The following is a 19,076-nucleotide window of genomic DNA, read 5'->3' as shown; positions in this document are numbered from 1 at the left end:
TAAGTAACAAAGCAAGTTGGTGACCATGAAGTGTTAGTCTTCATGCTAGTCTTCAAAAAACAACACATAGTTATGATGAAAAGTGTTTAGGAGGAAAGATAAGTGCAGCAGCCCACAACAGCATGTAGGTTGCAAAACCTGAGCACACAGTATTCCGTGAGGGTCATTAACTGATATAATCCAAACCAAAATGAATAGATACACCATTAAGGTGTTAATAAATATTTTGGAAAGAGAATGGGTGTTTTAGGTGCTCAGGGTTGCTGACCTTTGCTGTGTTTATTAGTGGGACAATGATGCATTATTAACACACAGCAGCTGTACCTGAACTGCTGCCATGAACATAATAGCCTTTTATAACCATCAGGGGAGTGAGATAGGAGGCCTTTATTAACCACTACACATGATTAGCACATTATGTGAACTTTAGTAGGCAAATTATCTCTTATTGAAATATAATGTTGGTTATAACTAATTGTAAACATGATTTAAAAAACTTCTCAATGCAAAACTGAGTTTCACTGCCATTTAGCTAATAAGTGGCTAAGCCACTAAAAAAATAATTCTTTTCCTTTGTTCAACCTGTAAAAACAACTGTGCCTCACAAAAAATTACTGCCCTATGAGAAAAACACTGAAGTGACTGAATGACTTCCGTATCTTGAACATTAGTTTTCAGAACCATAAAAAAATCACAGACATTTCCAATACAATTAAGAAAGCTGATGGTGAAGAAAAAAGAACTCGCCTTACATTTTCCTATGAAGACTACAAGCAGTTCTTAAAGAATCAGTTGACAATACATTTTCAAGAGTTAACTTGAAAAAATAACACCATGATTTACTTCAAAAAGCTTAGTTTTGGGAAAGATTATCCCATTAGCCTTCGCAACTGAACACAGCACTGAGAGTCCATTACGAGCAGTCTTTTATGCCCTAGCAGAAAGTCATTAACATAAAATAAATCATTAGCTTTGATATTAAGCCTCTACTATCTGCAGGTTTCTATGACTAATGTTCACAACTTTGCCAAATGATCAATTATATGCTTTTGAAGGGTTATCATCCCTTTTCACCATTATTTTTCCTTTTACTATTTATTATTATTTCAGATCGATGCAAACACAATGATCATAGGAGAAACAAAAGTTTTCTCTTATTCATGAACACAAACCTACCCACTTTTGGCAACTGTGAACAGAATATGACTTCAAAGACAATTACTTATAGTACATCTGCATTCTCAGAGTAAGTTTACTTCTTTCAAAGTCAGCAGTATGTGTAATAAAGCAGAAATCTGCATATGTGTATATATGTACAGAGTAGCATAGATACAACAGAAATTAACATGTTTACATAATCTTCTCTTCTAGCAGGAACTGTCTAGATAAATCTTTTACTTCACATTGCAGGCTTCATACTTCCTTTACTGACCCATTTCCCTAAGTACAGGTTATCACTGCCTGATTTCAGAGTTCTGAATTCTTGCATATAGAATAAGAACTGGAGCTCACTGCAGATTTTCTTAATATAACAAAAATACACACCAGCTACAGTAACTTCTATTTAACCTTTAAGACCATATAATCATCAACAACAATAGCAGGAGACAAAAGTACTACCACAGCAGCTCAATTTCCATGCTTAGCCAGCAGTACCTTTGAAAAACCCACTAGTGCCACTTTTGATTGGTAGAGAGTGGTTTAACAGTCAAGAATGTGAATGCTAAAACATTCTGACATTTCCACTAACCTGGATTTGTCAGATCCTCATGTAATTCAAGTATGTTTTGAAACTTAGAAAGCAGCGTGTTCCTTGGGAGGAAACCATTCAACAAGGGTCTGTAGCAAATCAAATAGCAGCCCAGTGAGAAATACTAAATGAACAGTTCAAGAACAGTGTTAGCATATGTGCAACTGAAAGATAAGATATAAATATTATTAGAGCCATATGAAATTCAAATGCTAAAAATAAATTGCTGCAAACATAAGAAGCAAAACAAAACCACAGACATTACAAATATGGGTTGCACCAAGATGCCTGCTGAAAAATAATTTTAAGTTCAAAGGTCTAAATCAAGAGCTAAACGTTTTATTTGATGACTTACTAACTGAAAACTGATTGTTACCAATGAACATAAATGGCAGATACTCCATTAGAAGGGGGGACATGAGCTCCTTACGTGCACTCACCACTTTGGAGGGGCAGAGTTTGTTGCTGCTGCTACAGCTACATAATCTGTGCCTAACCATAGAATAAGGCAACACTGCCATTTTCCAACTGAACACTGTAGGGAAAAGCATTACGATGAAGAAAATCTCATTTGGGCTGATGTGAATTCCATTCCTGAAAGTATTTTGGAAGCAGTGTTATAATTAAGAGTCATTTGGCGAATCTGCTACAAATCATGTTTTGAAGCAGTTATAACTCAACATTTTTAATGAGAAATCATTCTTTGGGCAGAAAATGGGTATGTAGTTGCATAGCTAAAACAGCAGAATAAACTATTTCAGTTGGAAGGGATCTACAACAATCACACAGTCCAACTGCAACAACAAAGCATTTAAATTTAGGTTACATTTAAAATAAGCATTTTATTGTATGCAATCCATGCTAGACATTTAAAGAGCATGTGTCCTCTTCAAAAAGATAAACAAAGCTGCCACTAATTGCTTCTGCTGTCAGTTCCAGAAGCCAAGGTCTGCACTGATCCAGGGACTATCCTCTCACCACTCAAAGTGGTGCTTTCAGGTCACTCTTGAGCAGTGCTGAGAGTAAAGTCAAAGGAAGCTTTTTACTTCCAACATCTAAGCTTTTTTATATCGACCATCAATACAGGATTTAAATACCCAACAATTTTAATCTAAATCCTACCATGATTAGGACAATTCTCTGCTTAAGTATAAATTGTGTTTTGCACATAGTCCATTTTTCAAATGTTTCCGTACATTTTTACCAAGACAACAAAGTCCTGCTAATGCGGGAATCTGAGGGCCAGAGGGTGCTCAGGTCTTCACAGTAAAGTGTGATCATCCCAAACACATCCCGAACTCAACAGAAACTGGAACTGCCCAGTCTTTCACAGCATCAGCTTCTCAAAATCAGCTCCAGCTCCTCTTTAGTTTAATGTAAACACCAAAGGTACTGCATGTGCTGTAGTGTTTAGTTAATTCAGCATTCTTAATAATTTACTGGTTTCATTTCTCTTTCATAAGGCCTCATGATAGGCTGATTGAGGGTAATGCTCTAGAGATGAAACACATCGTTCTGGTATAAGAATAAAACATAATTTGTCTCAGGGTACTGATATTTGGCAGAAAGAAAAAAAATAAATTTCTGCAAATGCTTTGGTTTATAGAAATCTTTGAGAAATATTTCTCAAAAGCACATACATAAATCATTTTCTATGTTTTACTAAAATTGGGACCACTTCTTTTCTGAAACACTGGAATTTAAGGAGGCCCACTTGAGACTTGCTCACAATTCTGAGACAACATACTAAGACATGAAAGAAAATACCATTTCCGTTCTTCATATGTGGTATTTTTGAAACTAAGAGACTTAACACTTGAAAATTACGTCAGCCCTAATGCAACTGTTTAATCTTTCCTTTATGGAACAGTAACAAATTTCAAGTATGATTCTAATACAATAGAGGACATGATATTTTTTTGGGGGGTGTGGGGAGGAAGTATGTTCAGCATAAACAACATGAGCATAATCTAAAACACTGTCAAAACAGCAATATAGTATTTTAGCTTTAGAGTGGTCCTTCAGAGAGCCTGCTAGCTACAACTCTGAGTTTGAGATAGAGACTGGATGGAAGCAAGCCCCTGGAAATAATGTACACTTTGTAAACAGCCACGGAACATTTTATTTAGAGTAGTCTGTATGGTAGGGTTCAGTTTACACAATAAATTACTCTAAATGCTGAGTATAAATAAATGCACTTTTGCTCCATGGAATTCTGATTACAAGCGGGATTGTTACCTGCTTACAAAGCATTGTATTATATCTCCTTATCCACTTCCACCCAATGTCACTCTGCTTTTTTCATTTTAAAGGTTTTGCTTCCCTCTCCCTCCTTTCTCCTCTTTATTCCTCTTTTTAAAAACAACTACAGTCTATCATTTTACCTCTGCTGCCTGGCTGTATTTTTCCACTGCACTGACAACTACCAGTGAATACAAGAAAGATGAGTTGTAGGCTCCTGTATTTTTGAACAAGGTAGCAAATCACAGAAGAATCCAGTGCATAATTCTGCAAGGCTAACCATTGGGAGCAGTAAAGACCATTATTTTCTGCCTACTGATGGCAGAGGTCAGCATCCCTGTCATTAGCTGTGTCAAACTACAATTATATAACTGCACTTTATGTGAGCAGATATCTGAAAACACTGTGAAGTTGCAAATATGAAAATTAAAATATACCTATCCTTCTTACAGTACTGATCAAAGTGGTCTTTGCAGGTGACACTTCAATAGGGAAAGCCTATTGCCCTTCAAAAGGGCTGTTATTTACTTCTCTGTACTTAAACATTTAAACTTATCATCCGACTCCTTCAGGCAGCTTGAAATCACTGGCCATATTCTATCAAATTAAGACACTTGGATTATCAAAGTTATTTCTTTTATATCATTCAACTAAATTACAGAACGTTTTTTTTCCTAAAATAAACTTCAACAGAACAGACTACTCATATTAGCCTAAACATATCTGAACTGCAATTATGCTTCAAGTTTCAACGGGTGAACAGTACAACCCCAACCCTAAATCTGTCCAGCATAAGAGCTCCACGATGTTATTTCAAAGGCTGACCCATATACCAAAGCATACAGTCCATTCTATCTGTTTGTATAACAGATACCTCTCACAGTTGTCATAACCAACATTGTTTGCATTGTTCCTTCACTCTTCTCTCTCCATGGGTAATGCAAGAGAAACAAGGAAAAGCCTGCATAACAATATATGCAGAGCATAATGAGCTTTCACAGCAGATAGAGAAATATTAGGCTAAGATGCTTAGAATGCTATTTTAGGTTTATAAAATAAAGATCTAAGCAGTCTTCTGAAACAAAGCCTGCCAACTGAAAATTGTAAGATAAGAGGTGATTGTTTGAATCTACATTATTTTCCTCTGGCTACAGAAAAATGCACAGTCAATACCTCCCATGCATGTGCCTGGGAACTCGTATGCTACAAACAAACATCTGATCATGGAAAACAACTAGTGCTAACAGAACAGTTCGAAAACTTAAAAGCTTAAGTATTTGTGGAATACATTCTAAATTACCAGCACTCAAGCAGACTTCAAATGTAAAGAATCAAAGTCTAGCAAATTTGTAAAAGAAAAAACACTACCAAAACCTAGATATGAAAAACAGGGCCAAATCCACTAGTAAGCGCCAAAAGCAAGTTTTAACTAACTGTACAAGAAACAAGAACCCAGAGGATCTTGAATGAGTCCTGAATGAGTTTTGCAGGTAGATGCCTAATGAAGACCACCATTCTGGCCCAGAACAAGGATCCATCACACTCCAGCCATCATCTCCTTTCCTGGGAGAGTTTAAAAGCAAACACTCAACCAAACACACTGAACAGAATTCTTCAGGCCTCCCACCCTTCAAACTCCCTCAATACACACAGCCTGAAAATGAGTGACAGAGCAATACTGTAACATGATGACATGTTTAGAACAAGTCAGATAAGTTTTCACAGCAATGTTAATCATGCTGAGCAAAGGGAGAGAGTGAAGGGGTGAAAAATGAAATGTTCACTGAATGTACGCCTCCAAGGGGCCTGGCAAATCTACTCTGTCCATTTAACGTTATCAATGGTCAGTGGTAAAGACATCTGAGAAAGACAATTGTTCTGTACTCGATATCTTATATTGAAACATTCCTGGTAAGTCTTTTCCAAGCATAAAACATATGTCTTATGACTGTGCACTTTTAAGCACATTATCAGTTCAGGCAAAGTGAAATAGAAGAGTTGCAACTTGTCTACAGAATGAGTGTCTCATTTGCATTTGAAAAGAACAGTTTGCTCCCTCATACATGGCATGACTTGAAAGAAGCTTTAACCAGCTAGTAAAGAAATTCTGAAAACGACTTTCCAAATTAATTTATTCGATTTGAAGTGCAGCACACCAAAAATTATTTAAGGAACTTAATTGGAAAATGATTTAATATATTAAAGTAATTCCTGATTTTCCAAAGCATTTAACTTTTAAATTAAATCTGGCCACTATCTCAAGAATGATGAGTGAAATGTGTATTCAAGTCATTACTTTCCTTCTGAAGCTTTAAATCATTGATAGGTTTAATAACGTTTGTCCAGTTTCACTGCCAAACAGGTCTTCAAACACTTTGGTTCTTATGGCATTAATATCAGCCCAAGCTTTTCACGTGGCAACATTTCACTGTTACAATTTACAAAACTGACAATAGAGAAAATAACAGCAAACCACAGATGAAAAGTAGCAATAGCCTCATGATTACTCAGAGCACTAGCAGAAAATTAATGAACACTTAAATGCTCCTTTGCATTTGAACTTTTCCTGCTGAACCAAGTTCACTCCTGGCACAAACTTCCAAAATATAGCGCACATTTGCCAGATGCTGCAGAATAGTTACTTAAAACAACGCTAACAGTCATACCTCTGGGATCTCTCTTGAAATATCCTGGGGCATCCACCACAAAGGGCCCGATTTATCCCTGGATTCTATAACTCCATTGAGTATATGTGAAATGCAGCCAGGATGAATTTGGTCCTTTCTGTTGTGATTGGTAGATGCGACCATGTGGGAAACCTTTCCTGAAAACTGAGAGGGCTTCACCGGGGCGCCGCAGCCTCAGCACAAGCACACTCTATTTTGCTGTTTATCTCTGAATCGAGGCAGCTGCCCGGGATGAAAGGGACGGCTCGGAACGTCTCTCTGACACGTGAGACCGTCTCGACAATAGCCGGGCGCGGGACCGGGCCGGGCCGGGCCGGGCCAGGGGCTGCTCCTCCGCGGCAGAGCCCCGCCGGCCCCCGCGCCCTCCGCAGCCGCGGCCGGCCCTGCGGAGCCTGCGCACGGCGGGGTTTGCGCTGCGAAAAGCCATCTGCTGCTGCAGCCCGCCACGGCGGGCTCCTAAACAAGAGCCCGAGCGCGCAGGTTTGAACACATCGCTCTCTCCCGGCTTGCTCCCCTTGGCCGGGCTGTGCTCCGGGTAACTCGCATTTTCCGATCATTTCCTACGGCCAGCGTTTTATTCACGTGCAAAGCCCATTCCGTAACAGCAGAGAAAGTGCAGCTCATACATAAAGCACCAGCTGGCTCAGGCTACAGCGGCAGTAACAATGCAGGAACCACAGCTCCCTTCCTCGGCAGCAAAAGTCACGCAAAGTGCTCCGGGATCGCAGCACCAAACTCTCGGAACCGGACTCAGGATTTGGGCTAGAGCGTGTATCCTCTGCGGTTCCTCCTTCCCCAGGGCTGGGGGACCTAAAACTTAGCTCTCCTCAGGTACTGACCCCATTTGCAGAGGTTTAATCAAGTTATAGAGAAATTGGGAAGGCAGTTGCACAGCCGGGACAAAGTGGAGCCGATGTTCTGAGCCGACTTGTAAACACTATGCACACTTATTATGCACATCGAGAGATGTGTGTGTGTGCGTGTGTATACACATAGATATGTCACACACACACACACACACACAAACGTGCTTTTCGGCTCTTTGACACATGAACTGCGGGGCAGAGTTTCTGCCGGTTTGTGGCGGACGCGATCTTTCTCATTAACAAGCCCCCTGGAAATTCAAGTCCCCCGCACCAACATCCCCGTCCACGCCGTTTCTCCGAAAAGATGTTATGGAAAATGCCTCCCCCACCCCCCCCAGACTACTCCGGGGGTTTAATTTGGGGTGCCTGAGGGGGAGCCGGCGTGTGTCCCGGCGGCAGCGCTCGGCGGCGGGCGGCACTGCGCTCCCCGAACCCCAAAGCCCGGCAAGTGCCGCTGCCCTCCCTCCGCCTCGCCGGGGAACTTGGTGCGCGGCTCGCCAGAGCGCAGCGCCCGCTCATGCAACGCGCCGCGACAACAGCACACACCGACAGCACAGATAAAACACCTCGGACGACACAAAACACGAGTCACCTTGTTGCAATAGTAGGGGTCCAGGCAGGGGGAAGGTCCCAAACAAGGCGTATCAGGAGCGGCTGCAGGCTGAGGAGGTGGTGAATAAAATCTTACGTCCATTTCACTAAAACATCAAGCAAACTCCTTTCCTTTTCTTTTGGTCGTTAATGTAGGTGCAAAAAAGGGGGGTGTGAGTGTGTGTGTGTGTATGTGTGTATGTGTATGTGGGTGTGTGTGTGTGAGAGAGAGGGAAGGGGGGGGACACACAAGACTGAGAAGAATAAAAAAAGAGGTGCCTGACTTCAGTAGTCAAACACCTTCCCTGCCTCACATCCGTTTGTGGTTTGTAAAGAGAGAGAGAGGAGAGGAAAAAAAAAATCTCTTCCAAAAAAGCACCGGTCTGCAGATGTCTGCAAGAGAACCCACGAACCCTCCTTCTTCTACGGCAGGGCAGGTAACTTCGAGTACTTATTGTTTCCCCCACGCATCGGCACCGGGGCGCTCGCTCCGTGCGTGCCGCTCTTTATGGGAGTCTCGGAGTTGGTTCGCTTCTCCCTCCCTCCCTCTCGCTCGCTCCCTCTGTTCTTTTCCCGTTCTTTCTTTCTTTCCTTCTTTTTTTTTTTTTTTTTTTTCTCTCTCGCTCTCTTTTTTAAAAAATTTTATTAATATTATTATATATTTGCTTTGGTTTGGTGGAGTTGTATTTTGGTCGCCCACCACACCGAGGGCCTTGGGGGGGGCTGAGGGGGAGGTGGCGACAGCAGCCGGGCCCCCCGCGCACCCCCGGGGGGAGCGGGGCGCCCAGGCGCTGCAATGGCCGCCCCGAGCCGCTCGGCTCTCTCGGCTCGGCCCGGCCCGGCCGGGCTGGGTTGGGCTGGCGGCGGCAGGGGACGCACCGCGCTCCGCCGCGGAGCCGCCGCTCCGAGCGTCCCTCACACAAAGGGGCCGGCGAGGGAAGAGCCATTGGCGGCCGGCGGGGGCGTGTGCTGCCAGGGGGGGGTCGGGCTCGGACTGCCGGTGTGGCCCCCGGCCGGTCTCTTGAGGTGCCTCTGTAAGACCCTCGGACCCATTTCCGCGGACCTTTGGCAAAGTTGGGGACGGGCGACCCCTCTGCCCTGGCAGCCCTCTGAGGCTGGTGTGGGTCGAGCTGTCAGCAGAGCCCGTCGTCTCCAGTCCCGGCAGAGTGGAAGCTGTCGCCCAGAGTTTGTGGTGGCACACATACGCTGTGATCCATGAGCGTGTCCCAGAAAACAGGAAACAAGTTGAAAGTAAAGCGCACCCGTGAAATACCCCGTCATCTGGGGTCTGCCCCATAAATCGCGACGCTCGGGCCTGGCCGCACAGGGTGACACCAGGCGCAGGGACAGTTGGGGAGATGGCCTAAGTGTGAGGGGAGGAAGGAAGGACAAGCGAGTGAGGTGGGAAAATTAACAGGAGCTCAATTAGGAGGCAAACAAGGGTGCTGACAAAGTTCAGAATCCAGTGGGATGCGGGAGGGGTATTGATGAGCATAACAAGGTTTAACAGGCAAAAACAATGAAAGAAAAGGTGACTTCAAGACACCATGAGCAATCCCACTGTGTTTCCTGCTGAGTCTTCAGTAGTCTTAATCAGGGCAGAAAGGATGGAAGAGAAAGAATACAGGAAGGACACTATGCTGAGCTTAGATAATGCCCAACAGAGGAATTGTGTTATGAAAAGAAAGGAATGCCTTTCCTTCTTTAAATAAAAACGAATTACCAAGTGCCACACAAACAAGCTGAAATGATGATGATTAACAGGAATGGTTACATTTATCAATACTCAAGAACATTTCCATCACAGACCAGTTACGAGCTAAGAAGACTTGTAATGCATGTTGCCACACAAAACTCTCTTCTCATCACTGAAAAAAAATTCCACTATAAAGATTTCAAGGCATCTTAGTATTGTGGGGGAGCAGATCACAAATTTCACGTGAAAAAAATCTCTGTGTGAGGATATACATATGTATACACAAAGATATATAATCTGAACCTCAGATATTTTGATATTTAGAGTCCTTCAAGATTGTGTTAAGTCATTACTTTCTTCCGTGTCTAACAACCTGCTTTCATTAAAGCTTAATTATCTGAAAAAAATACATAAGTAATGCAAATGAAACTCTAGAGAAAACAGGTTTGAAGCAATATTCCTATTTCAGGATTATTTGATCAAAAACATCTCTGAAGATACTTGGTTGTCAGTTCAACAGAATTTAAGCTTGATGGCAATAAATGTTTTTCTTAAACATGCAATTACAAAAGGATCTCAGTTGCTTTCTTTTTAATAATGTTTGAAACCCTTCTGGCCTTGGAGAAAAGCTTGAAAACATGACCTAGAAAAAGCTCCAGAAAGCAAAGGAAAAGACATTAACATATTAAAAAAAATAACAACACACAAAAAATCCCAAACCCTCATGATTTTTTGGCATCTGACTCATTATTTTACATGTTTGGGATTAGACATTTTGAAAGTTAAAAAATCCTAAAAAAGATTTTCCTTTGCAAGAGATGTACTTGACGCCTGACAGATATATCACTGCTGCAAGTGGCTGATATGTGGACCATAATTTGACAAAGTGAATGGGAGACAGATTGCAAGCTCCGTATTGAAAAGCTGCTGTTGAGAAACTTGTTATTCATGGACAGTGGATTAGTTTTCAGCCTGTTGTGGAGAGCGGTGGTAGAGATACAGCAATTCAAGATGAGCTGTTCTAGGCAACCAGTGTGTGCAGGTGCATACAAGTGCATGCAGGTACAGAAATGCTAATGCTGAGCTGGAGATGTCAATACCAGAATGACTAGAATATCTGATAATAAAAAGTAGAGAATTGGCTTTTTATTTATGTGAAATATTACTGACTGCTGCCTTAGGAAGGGCTTCGAGTTCCTCTGAGTCTGTAGGAGTTTACAACTGTACCGTTTGCTTTGCACAGCACTTCAAGTTATTTTCAGTACTTAATGATGCAGGCCCTGAGAGTTATAAAATTTTTGCTGCTACTTACAGAGATGATTTAATCATCAAGATGGTAAAACACCTGAGATTTGTGGCAGTTATCTGTACAGTTGGTAAAAATTAAAGAGCTATATATATTAATCTATTAAAACATTCTTTTGTTTTGTAGGGAACATATTCTCTATGGTTTTCAGAATGATGTGTTTGTGGAGACCGGAACTGAAATTGTTAATAATATTGTAGGTTTTGCCTCTATGGACTGAGAAAGCAAGGGCCGCTGCAGGATAATTCAATGGTATATCAAACTTGACCACTTTAGCTCATGGAAGTGCATTTTCCAGAGAAAGAAAAAAAAATTTGAAACAGATTTAAAAGAATGAATCAATTTTTAGAAGCTCAAAAGGAAGGAACATTTGTTCAGAAAGGTACTGAGTTTTTAAAGCCATTCAGCATTCAAGTGAATGTCTCCAAAATAGTCTTGAAAGAGGTTGCCATACCAGCATAGGAGAAGAGTGTTATTACTTTTCTTGTATAAATAGGAACAAATGCCTTGAGGAACATGATCTTTATCTGCCAATACTAAAAAAGTTATTCTTTTAAATGCTGTCTGCTGGAGTTAGACTGTGCAGTGTAAATACTCTCCATGCAACGGAGAACTCGTATGGCATCCTTGCCAAACAGCATTGTGGATGCAAGAGGTTTACACAGCAGACTGGAAACCTAAGAAGGTCATTAGATAGACAAACCATAAATGGATCAGTAACTCCTCTGGGCTGAAAATAGCTGGAGGTAGAGGACGTGGAAGTAGGTAATGGCAGTGGTTGCCCTCAGTTCGGGCTGTCACGTCTAGAGCCGTCATTGGAGGCAGAGTACTGGTAGGGCACACCCTCAGTCTGAACCAGTCCAGCACATTCTCATTTGAGAATGCACAGTCTTTGCAGTGGTCAGGTGAACAGAATTCAATGAAACAAGTAAATGTGTCTGATACGGCAGGTTATTTTCATATGTATTCTGTTGTCTGACCCAGCTGGTCGGTCTAGTGTGTTGGAGAGCCATCAGCAGATAACTAATGTTCTCAGCCAAAGAGAAATAAAGTATTTTGGTTTAAAAAACAGCCCTCAGTCTGAACCAGTCCAGCCATTGGCACATTCTCATTTGGGAATGCACAGTCTTTGCAGTGGTCAGGTGAACAGAATTCAATGGAACAAGTAAATGTGTCTGATACGGCAGGTTATTTTCATATGTATTCTGTTGTCTGACCCAGCTGATCGGTCTAGTGTGTTGGAGAGCCATCAGCAGATAACTAATGTTCTCAGCCAAAGAGAAATAAAGTATTTTGGTTTAAAAAACAATAGTCCAACATGTTTTTGTTTAAATCTCACACATATATACACAGTTTTATTTGGGAGCACTAGATATCTGATCATCTATTACAAAGAGCAGACTTCCTGGTCTTCCTAGAAAGAAGGAAATGTGAGACTGTGATGATGGCTTAGTATTTATTATACAAAAGCTAGACACCACAAGAATCTCTTCATGAAGTTGGCTCTTCTTTAAAGAAAAGTTTTCTGCTGCATATTTTTAAAAAGAGTTGGATTGGAAAATCATTTTGCTTCTTGTTTTGTGTGCTGTACATTGGTAGCCAGGAGGAACAGATAAGCTAAAAGGGAACCAATGAGATTTTGCTAAGAAAATCCCTCCTGCTGAAATTTTTGATTTGTGACTAACTCACAGGACTGTTTACCTTTCATAATAAAGGTCAATGCTCATCTATTTCTAGATAGTAGTTAATTAAATAATAATAGGACAAAGGGTCTGTCTCTTTTGTGTGGATGTCCTGTTTCATGTTCTTAAAGTGGATATGACATTTGGATCTGGGAAGATGCAAACGATAATGTATTAAGATTGCAGGATATTTTAAACAATATAATTAATCTGGTTGTTTCATCAGAATGAACTCAAATCCTTTAAGAAATTTATTAATTTTAAGTGTTGACATTCTGTGTGTGCATTTATAAGTGAGCGTAAATCAATGTGAAAAAAGAGATCTTCAATAAGGTATAAAAACTTAATAGGTGTAATGTATATTTCAGAGTATTTAAACAGTTTGTAAGGCTACCTGATAGTGTGTCAAATAAAGTGTTATCAAATGTGTAATGAAAGAGCTAGCTATTTTATTATTTTAGCTATTGCTCCTGTCCTATTTAATTTGTTTGTGGTGGAAATAATTAGCCCCATATTATCACACTTGTATGAGAATAAATTGTTCTCTATAAGGAAATACAAATCACTTCTAAAAGTTAAAGAAAGCCCCTGACTTCCCTTTGCTACAAAGCAGAGAGAAAACCTGAGTATTGCCATGTCTTCTTAGTCCAAAAAATGATACACAGCCAATTTAACACTAGAGGAGGAATTGACACATGGGTTGAAGCTGAACTGTGTTTTGCATCTCAGAAAAGATTCTTACAACTCATCTGCCATTTCCCACAGTAGGAATTAAGCACAAAATATCTCAGAGAATCAAGAACTTAAATTACCATGAAAGAAATATAAAAATGTAACATTCACCTTGCATATTTGCAGCTTTGATCCATTCCCATATGTCTCAAAGACACTGCCAGCTGGTTCAATTCAAGTTACCAAATTAAATGTGGCCTTGCCGACATGGGGAAGGTAGGCCAGTCTCCAAAAAAACCATTTTATTGGGCTTTAGATTATTTTTCATGGTCAGAGAAACAAAGGGAAACATGAAGTTCTTTTTATTCTCTTCCTGTATTTTCTATCTTATCAAGGTTTTTATATGAGCTACACTGTCCACATGGTATGAAGGCAGGAAGGCTCAAAAAATCATCACAGTGTGATGTATGCTAGTTCTCAATTGCAAAATATACTCAACTACTAAGGTTGCCAATTTTCCACTCTTCCACTTATCTTGTTAGATCAATCATGAAACATCCAGAAGTATAAGGAATCAGAAATTTTTGGTTTCATGCTGGTTTTTTTCTGAAGTGTACTGGAGGCCTGTACTGGGACTTCAGAAAATTCGATTTTTTTGAAGGAAAGTTATGTTTTCAACAATTTATTTTACAGTTTAAAAAGCTGTCTAAAGGCATTTTGGTTTCTCCTCCAAAAACTGAGGTTTCATATCATTTTTGTAAATGTTATCTGGAGACTGCATCATATACAGATGTCTTGAGAACAAATCTGTATTAATAGTTGGTACCATTAAAAATACTCATCTGTATTTGCAGGTATTTTACAAATGTACATATGAATGTCAGCTGAACAGTCAGGAGAAAGAAAAGACTGAACAGAGGGCTGGTCACAAGCAGAGGAAGGGTCTGTATCACCAGTTTATCCATAGTATTCAACAGGGAATTCTCATCTGCAAGACACATGCCAAGCAGGTGATTAATCAGTTTTCAGTTCAGAACAATGATGTCACCATTGTCCTATTTGATAAAACTCCAAACAATGCATGAGCTCCCCTGACATGAAGGGATCATTACAGGCTTGCTTAATACCTCTTCTTTTCTGTTTCAGATGTCTTCTGCTAGAGAAAATTTTAATTTTCATTTTTATTCACAAGGTCTCTGTGAAGAGATGGGTGTTTCTTAAATCTCCAGGCAAGGTAGGTGTTTCAACGGGAGGCTCTCACTCCAAAGCAGTGGGTTATAAAAGTACTCTTAAATGCATTCTTTTACATGGGTTTGATTAGCACTTCAAGCTCAGAATTATAGATGTTAATAGAGAGAGAGGTCTAAAGTCCGTTCTCTCTGAATAGTATAGTATAGTGAAATTCACAGAGTTAAAAAAAAAAAAAAAAAAATTAGGGCTAGAAGGTATTGCAGTTTATCTATTATCTCATTTTATTTTTTTAACCAGAGGGAAAAAATTACTTACTTGAATTTAATTTTCTCCCTTTGGGATTTATAATTGCTGTCAGAAAAGCACCACACAATGGGCACAGTTGGAATTTCAAGTGCAAAAGGTTGTGACTAAGGTACAGTAAAAGTTTGTTGGGGGTTTCCATTAGAGCTTCTTGTGGTACCAAATAAATCCCATTCCATTCACACTTGATAGGCTGAAACAGATATGCCCATCTGCATGTCATCTGCAGTCAGTTTTTAAGGGGCATAATAAACTGTTGGGACTGCTGACTTGTGAGCAAAATTTCCTTCCTTGCTGAGATTTTGGCATTTTTCTGGTGGATCTCTAGGAACATCAGATCCCCTTCCTTATAACTGTTATGGGGTTTTTTTTCTCAATGGAGCTGTCACTCTTAAGTCTAATAAAAACTCTCTGTCTTCCTTTTCTGGGCTTTCTAGTTTGACAGTTTTGTGTTATAACTTTGTTCCACAATAAAAATAAAAAAGCTCTGGGTGTTAAGGAAGTCCTTGGAAAAGTGTAAGTGATAGAGTCAGCATTTACAGAACATATCACAACAGGTCTGACTGACCTTGGCAGCAAGAGGAGATCACCATTTCTCATGGATGAGCTTTTCTTGAATGTCTGTCTTTTATGCTGTATAAGGCAGAAATACCTTTTCTGGGTCAAGGCTACTGCTTTCTGTTTCTCTTACTCTTTAACAGAGATTGTCTACTACTGTCAAGTATTATCTGTTTAAGGAATTCCTCTCAATCCCCTGTGTCTTGTTCTATGGTATCTTAAGATAAATCTACATCACTGGTATTATTTTATAGTCTTACACTGTTTTGTTGAGGATTATTTGTTTGAGGATTTTGAATGGTTTACTTTTATCACAGTCAGACTGCAAAGATTAATGTTTGTGGACGTCCTCCAAATCATCTCCCTTTACTCTAGCTACCAGAGTGCAATCAACGCTGTTTTCTTGTTGGAATGGCCATTGTCCTATCTTTTTAGCAGTTGGCAGGAGTACCAGTTGAAGGGAATGAATCATCTGTGTTAGCTGTTCGTCTTTAAAAATGGACTCTTCAGTGGCATGTGTAAGTATAACAGAATTAAATTTACATATGTATCAGATGCTATGAAACACGTGGAGGGGAACTCCCAGGCCACATTTGAAATTATCAAGTTCTAACAATTTGAATGCATATAGATTTATAATAGCTGCATGGAGAAAGTTGCCTGGCTGCATAATACAGTGACAATAATTAAGTAAAAACAAAGAATAATTTGAAATAAAAAAAATGAAAAGAAACTCAGACTCGTTTACTGTTGTAGAATATAGGAAAAAAAACCCCACCATCCTCCTAAGGTACCCTTCCCCTCCTCGCAGTGGAATTTCCCTGCTTTGAAGTTATCTTGAGAAGACACAATTTGCAATTTGCCAAAGAGGTCAGCAGGTCCAACCTACTGTACCACAGTGTAGGAGGTGGTTTCAAGGCTGACAGCCCCCTGGAAGGAGGATCTGCAAGCATCCTGCTTTCCTTTGAATAAAGTGTGACCTCCACTGGTCGTTGTTGTATTCAGGAAAAGGGGAAAAAGTCCATAATGGAAGAAGGCCCCAAGGCATTTTGTGGCACCAAGTCTTGCAGTGTAAACTGCAAGGTTCCTATTTAGTTCACTGGAGAAATATGTAATAGGTATTTACATATATTTAAGTGGAGCTGCATGGGGGGCAGGGAGAGAGCTGAAGCATGTGCTTGCACTTGCTGAGAGTCATGCATGTCCTACATCTGCCTGCCTGTCTCTCATGAGCGTGATTTGTTAGGTATGTGTTGAAAAATAAAAGAATATCTGGTTGCCAAGACTAATACATACATACTCTTGCTTCATTTTTCTCACATCTCTGTTTCTGTAATCATTTAAAAAAATGAAATTATAAAAAAAAACACAACAAAAAACAAACAAACAATAAAACCCCCCAGACTGTCCAGGGCAGAATTCAACCCACAAAGAGAATGAAAACTGAAATAACCTTAAAATAGAAAGTACCTTTAAGGAGAAATGTAACATAAAGAAGAGGTTTAAGGAACCTGAGCACAAGTCATTTTTGCTACAATGCATAGCCACACTGAAGAGAGTAAAGGGTAGGAAGACACAATATTTCTGAATTTCCATGTCTTTGTGGATTTAAGTCAGACCCTTAACCTTATTTGAATATAGTATTTTTGTAGTTTAATACATTTCATACGGAATGTATAAAGAAGATTTAATAACTGTCTCTTAGCTGTGGTCTATCTCTACCTCAGAGAAAGCTAAAATGAGTTTCTAGTGAAATGGCTGAAAGAGCATGCACAGTAAGTCTTCTATCAAATTGTTTCCAGTCTTGCTGATTTGTAAAAGATTTTTTAGAAAGATTCTGGCTTTCTATGTAGAATGTTAAAGTTTGATTCTGTGCCCAAAATTTATAAAGCGAACCACAAATAACCAGTGGAAGTCTAGCTTGCCATGTTCTGCTTTTTAAAACTCCTGAGATTACTTTGCTATCACGTGGAATTTGTGCTAGTATTTAACCCAAGTTTTACTCTCAAAAATAAAATTATAGTGAATTACATATTTCTGGCTGTAATAGCAATTAAATATCTTGGAAGAAACTAATCAAATCCCCAGGCCTCTCTGTCTTTTTTGTTTTTCTCTTTCAGAAGTGCGTCATAGATAATGGACTAACTTTGTGAACATACTCCTGCAGTAGAAAGGACAAAAATGAACAATTCTTATGTAATTAGTCACCCGACACAAGTGTTCCAGGATAAGATCTTCTGAAGTATCATAGCAGAAATATAAATGGAATACTTAGAGTTGCTGTTGTCAGCTGTTAAAAATGGAAGTATTTCTGCAGCATTTCATGTTCTCTGGATAGTTGTGCATCAAACTAAGGTATTCTTGTGGCATTGAATTGCACAAGGGCAGTTAACTGCTTTCCTTCTGCCCTAGAAGCAAAACAGCCCACTGGCACAATTTAAGGCAAAAAGATCAGGCTGGACCAGGCTTGTGTTTGCCCTGCTTCTCTAGATTTTTGCCTGTCTTGTTTGGTATAAAGGCATTTCTTACATTTGAATGTGCTGTGGTGGTTATTCAAATTGTTAATAGATGCAGTTTCCTAACATTCCAGCTCAAACATTGGAATACAATAAACTTGAGCTGACTGGGCATCAAAAGGCATAAACCAGCAGTGTTAATACAATCAGTGTCATGGGATCATTACTGCTGAAAACTGGGACTACAGCCCATGGGTATTATTGTGTGTCTTCCATCAGCTTCTCAAAGTGCACTCCATGCACACCCAAGAAGGCCAGACAATCTCTCCCTTAACCTATTGGAAAGAAATTTGTTGAGGTACACATGTTTTCACACACAGCTTAAGAGATATACTCCCATAATTACTAGCACTGCTTGTAAGTCAGGAGTTAGTGCAGGCACAGCATCCAGGTGTAGGATGTTATTACTGGTTCTGCTTTGGAAATATACTCAAGTGTGCCTCTCTGCCATCTGGCATTTCTGATTCAGGAGAATCTCTGTGTTTTCTTGTCTTCCTTGAACACTAAAATCAAGGGTCAAGGTCTGCTTTTTTCTTTTGTGCAGTTTGGTTCATTTGGGAGTTGTTCCTAACATAACAAAGCTGTGGTTTTACAGTAGGCTTCAGCAAATTTAAATCTGTGCTGCTGCTGAAGATGGTGGTACTGGTCTCTTTTCCTTCCTGCTCCAGCTGCATATTCTGCTGTCTCCGTAGGGAGAATGAGCATACTTCTGGCTTCAAGGTCAGCTGTGTCAGGAACCATCTGAAAATTACTGTGTGGCTCAGATCTCAGGTGGATCATTTTGGTATTTTTGATCTGGCGGACTCTGAGGCAGCATGAATACTGATGATGAAACAAGAGTGTTTACCTAGGGCTGAGGAGAGGAGGGGGAGGGAGGTGGTGAGTGGGCCTACCTCTTGGCACACTCCATACTTAAGGTAGCTTAAACCAATAATGAAGCAGCACCTAAGAGTCTGCTTGCTAAACTCAGAGGTGAAATGTGCTTCTGGTATTAGGGAAGACCAAACACTGGAAAAT

At 40.1% G+C, this 19,076-nt stretch overlaps 1 protein-coding gene and 1 long non-coding RNA gene across 4 annotated transcripts in view; one reads left to right on the top strand and one right to left on the bottom strand.

Moving 5' to 3' along the window:
* The window catches only part of TOX (thymocyte selection associated high mobility group box), a 218,929-nt gene extending 210,671 nt beyond the window's left edge, over positions 1-8,258 (bottom strand). For 2 of the 3 annotated variants that reach the window (XM_039703088.1, XM_039703090.1), the window contains exon 1: positions 6,658-6,950. In XM_039703088.1, the coding sequence (XP_039559022.1) occupies positions 6,658-6,801 (144 nt within the window). In that variant the 5' untranslated portion in view covers positions 6,802-6,950. Of the gene's footprint in view, positions 1-6,657; positions 6,951-8,136 lie in introns of those variants that run through there. The other variant, XM_039703089.1, reaches the window with a different exon arrangement.
* Positions 8,259-8,444: 186 nt separating this feature from the next.
* On the top strand, positions 8,445-18,871 carry LOC120499357. The gene is made up of 5 exons (XR_005626860.1): positions 8,445-8,572; positions 14,346-14,501; positions 14,638-14,725; positions 15,979-16,061; positions 17,664-18,871. It is a non-coding gene; the product is annotated as an uncharacterized LOC120499357 (long non-coding RNA).
* Positions 18,872-19,076: the final 205 nt, after the last annotated feature.

This window comes from Passer montanus, unplaced genomic scaffold (genome assembly GCF_014805655.1).
Source record: "Passer montanus isolate IOZ18808 unplaced genomic scaffold, ASM1480565v1 scaffold16, whole genome shotgun sequence".
NCBI lineage: Eukaryota > Metazoa > Chordata > Aves > Passeriformes > Passeridae > Passer > Passer montanus.
Note: the sequence above shows the minus strand (reverse complement) of the source record. Positions and strands in the feature narration are given on the sequence as shown.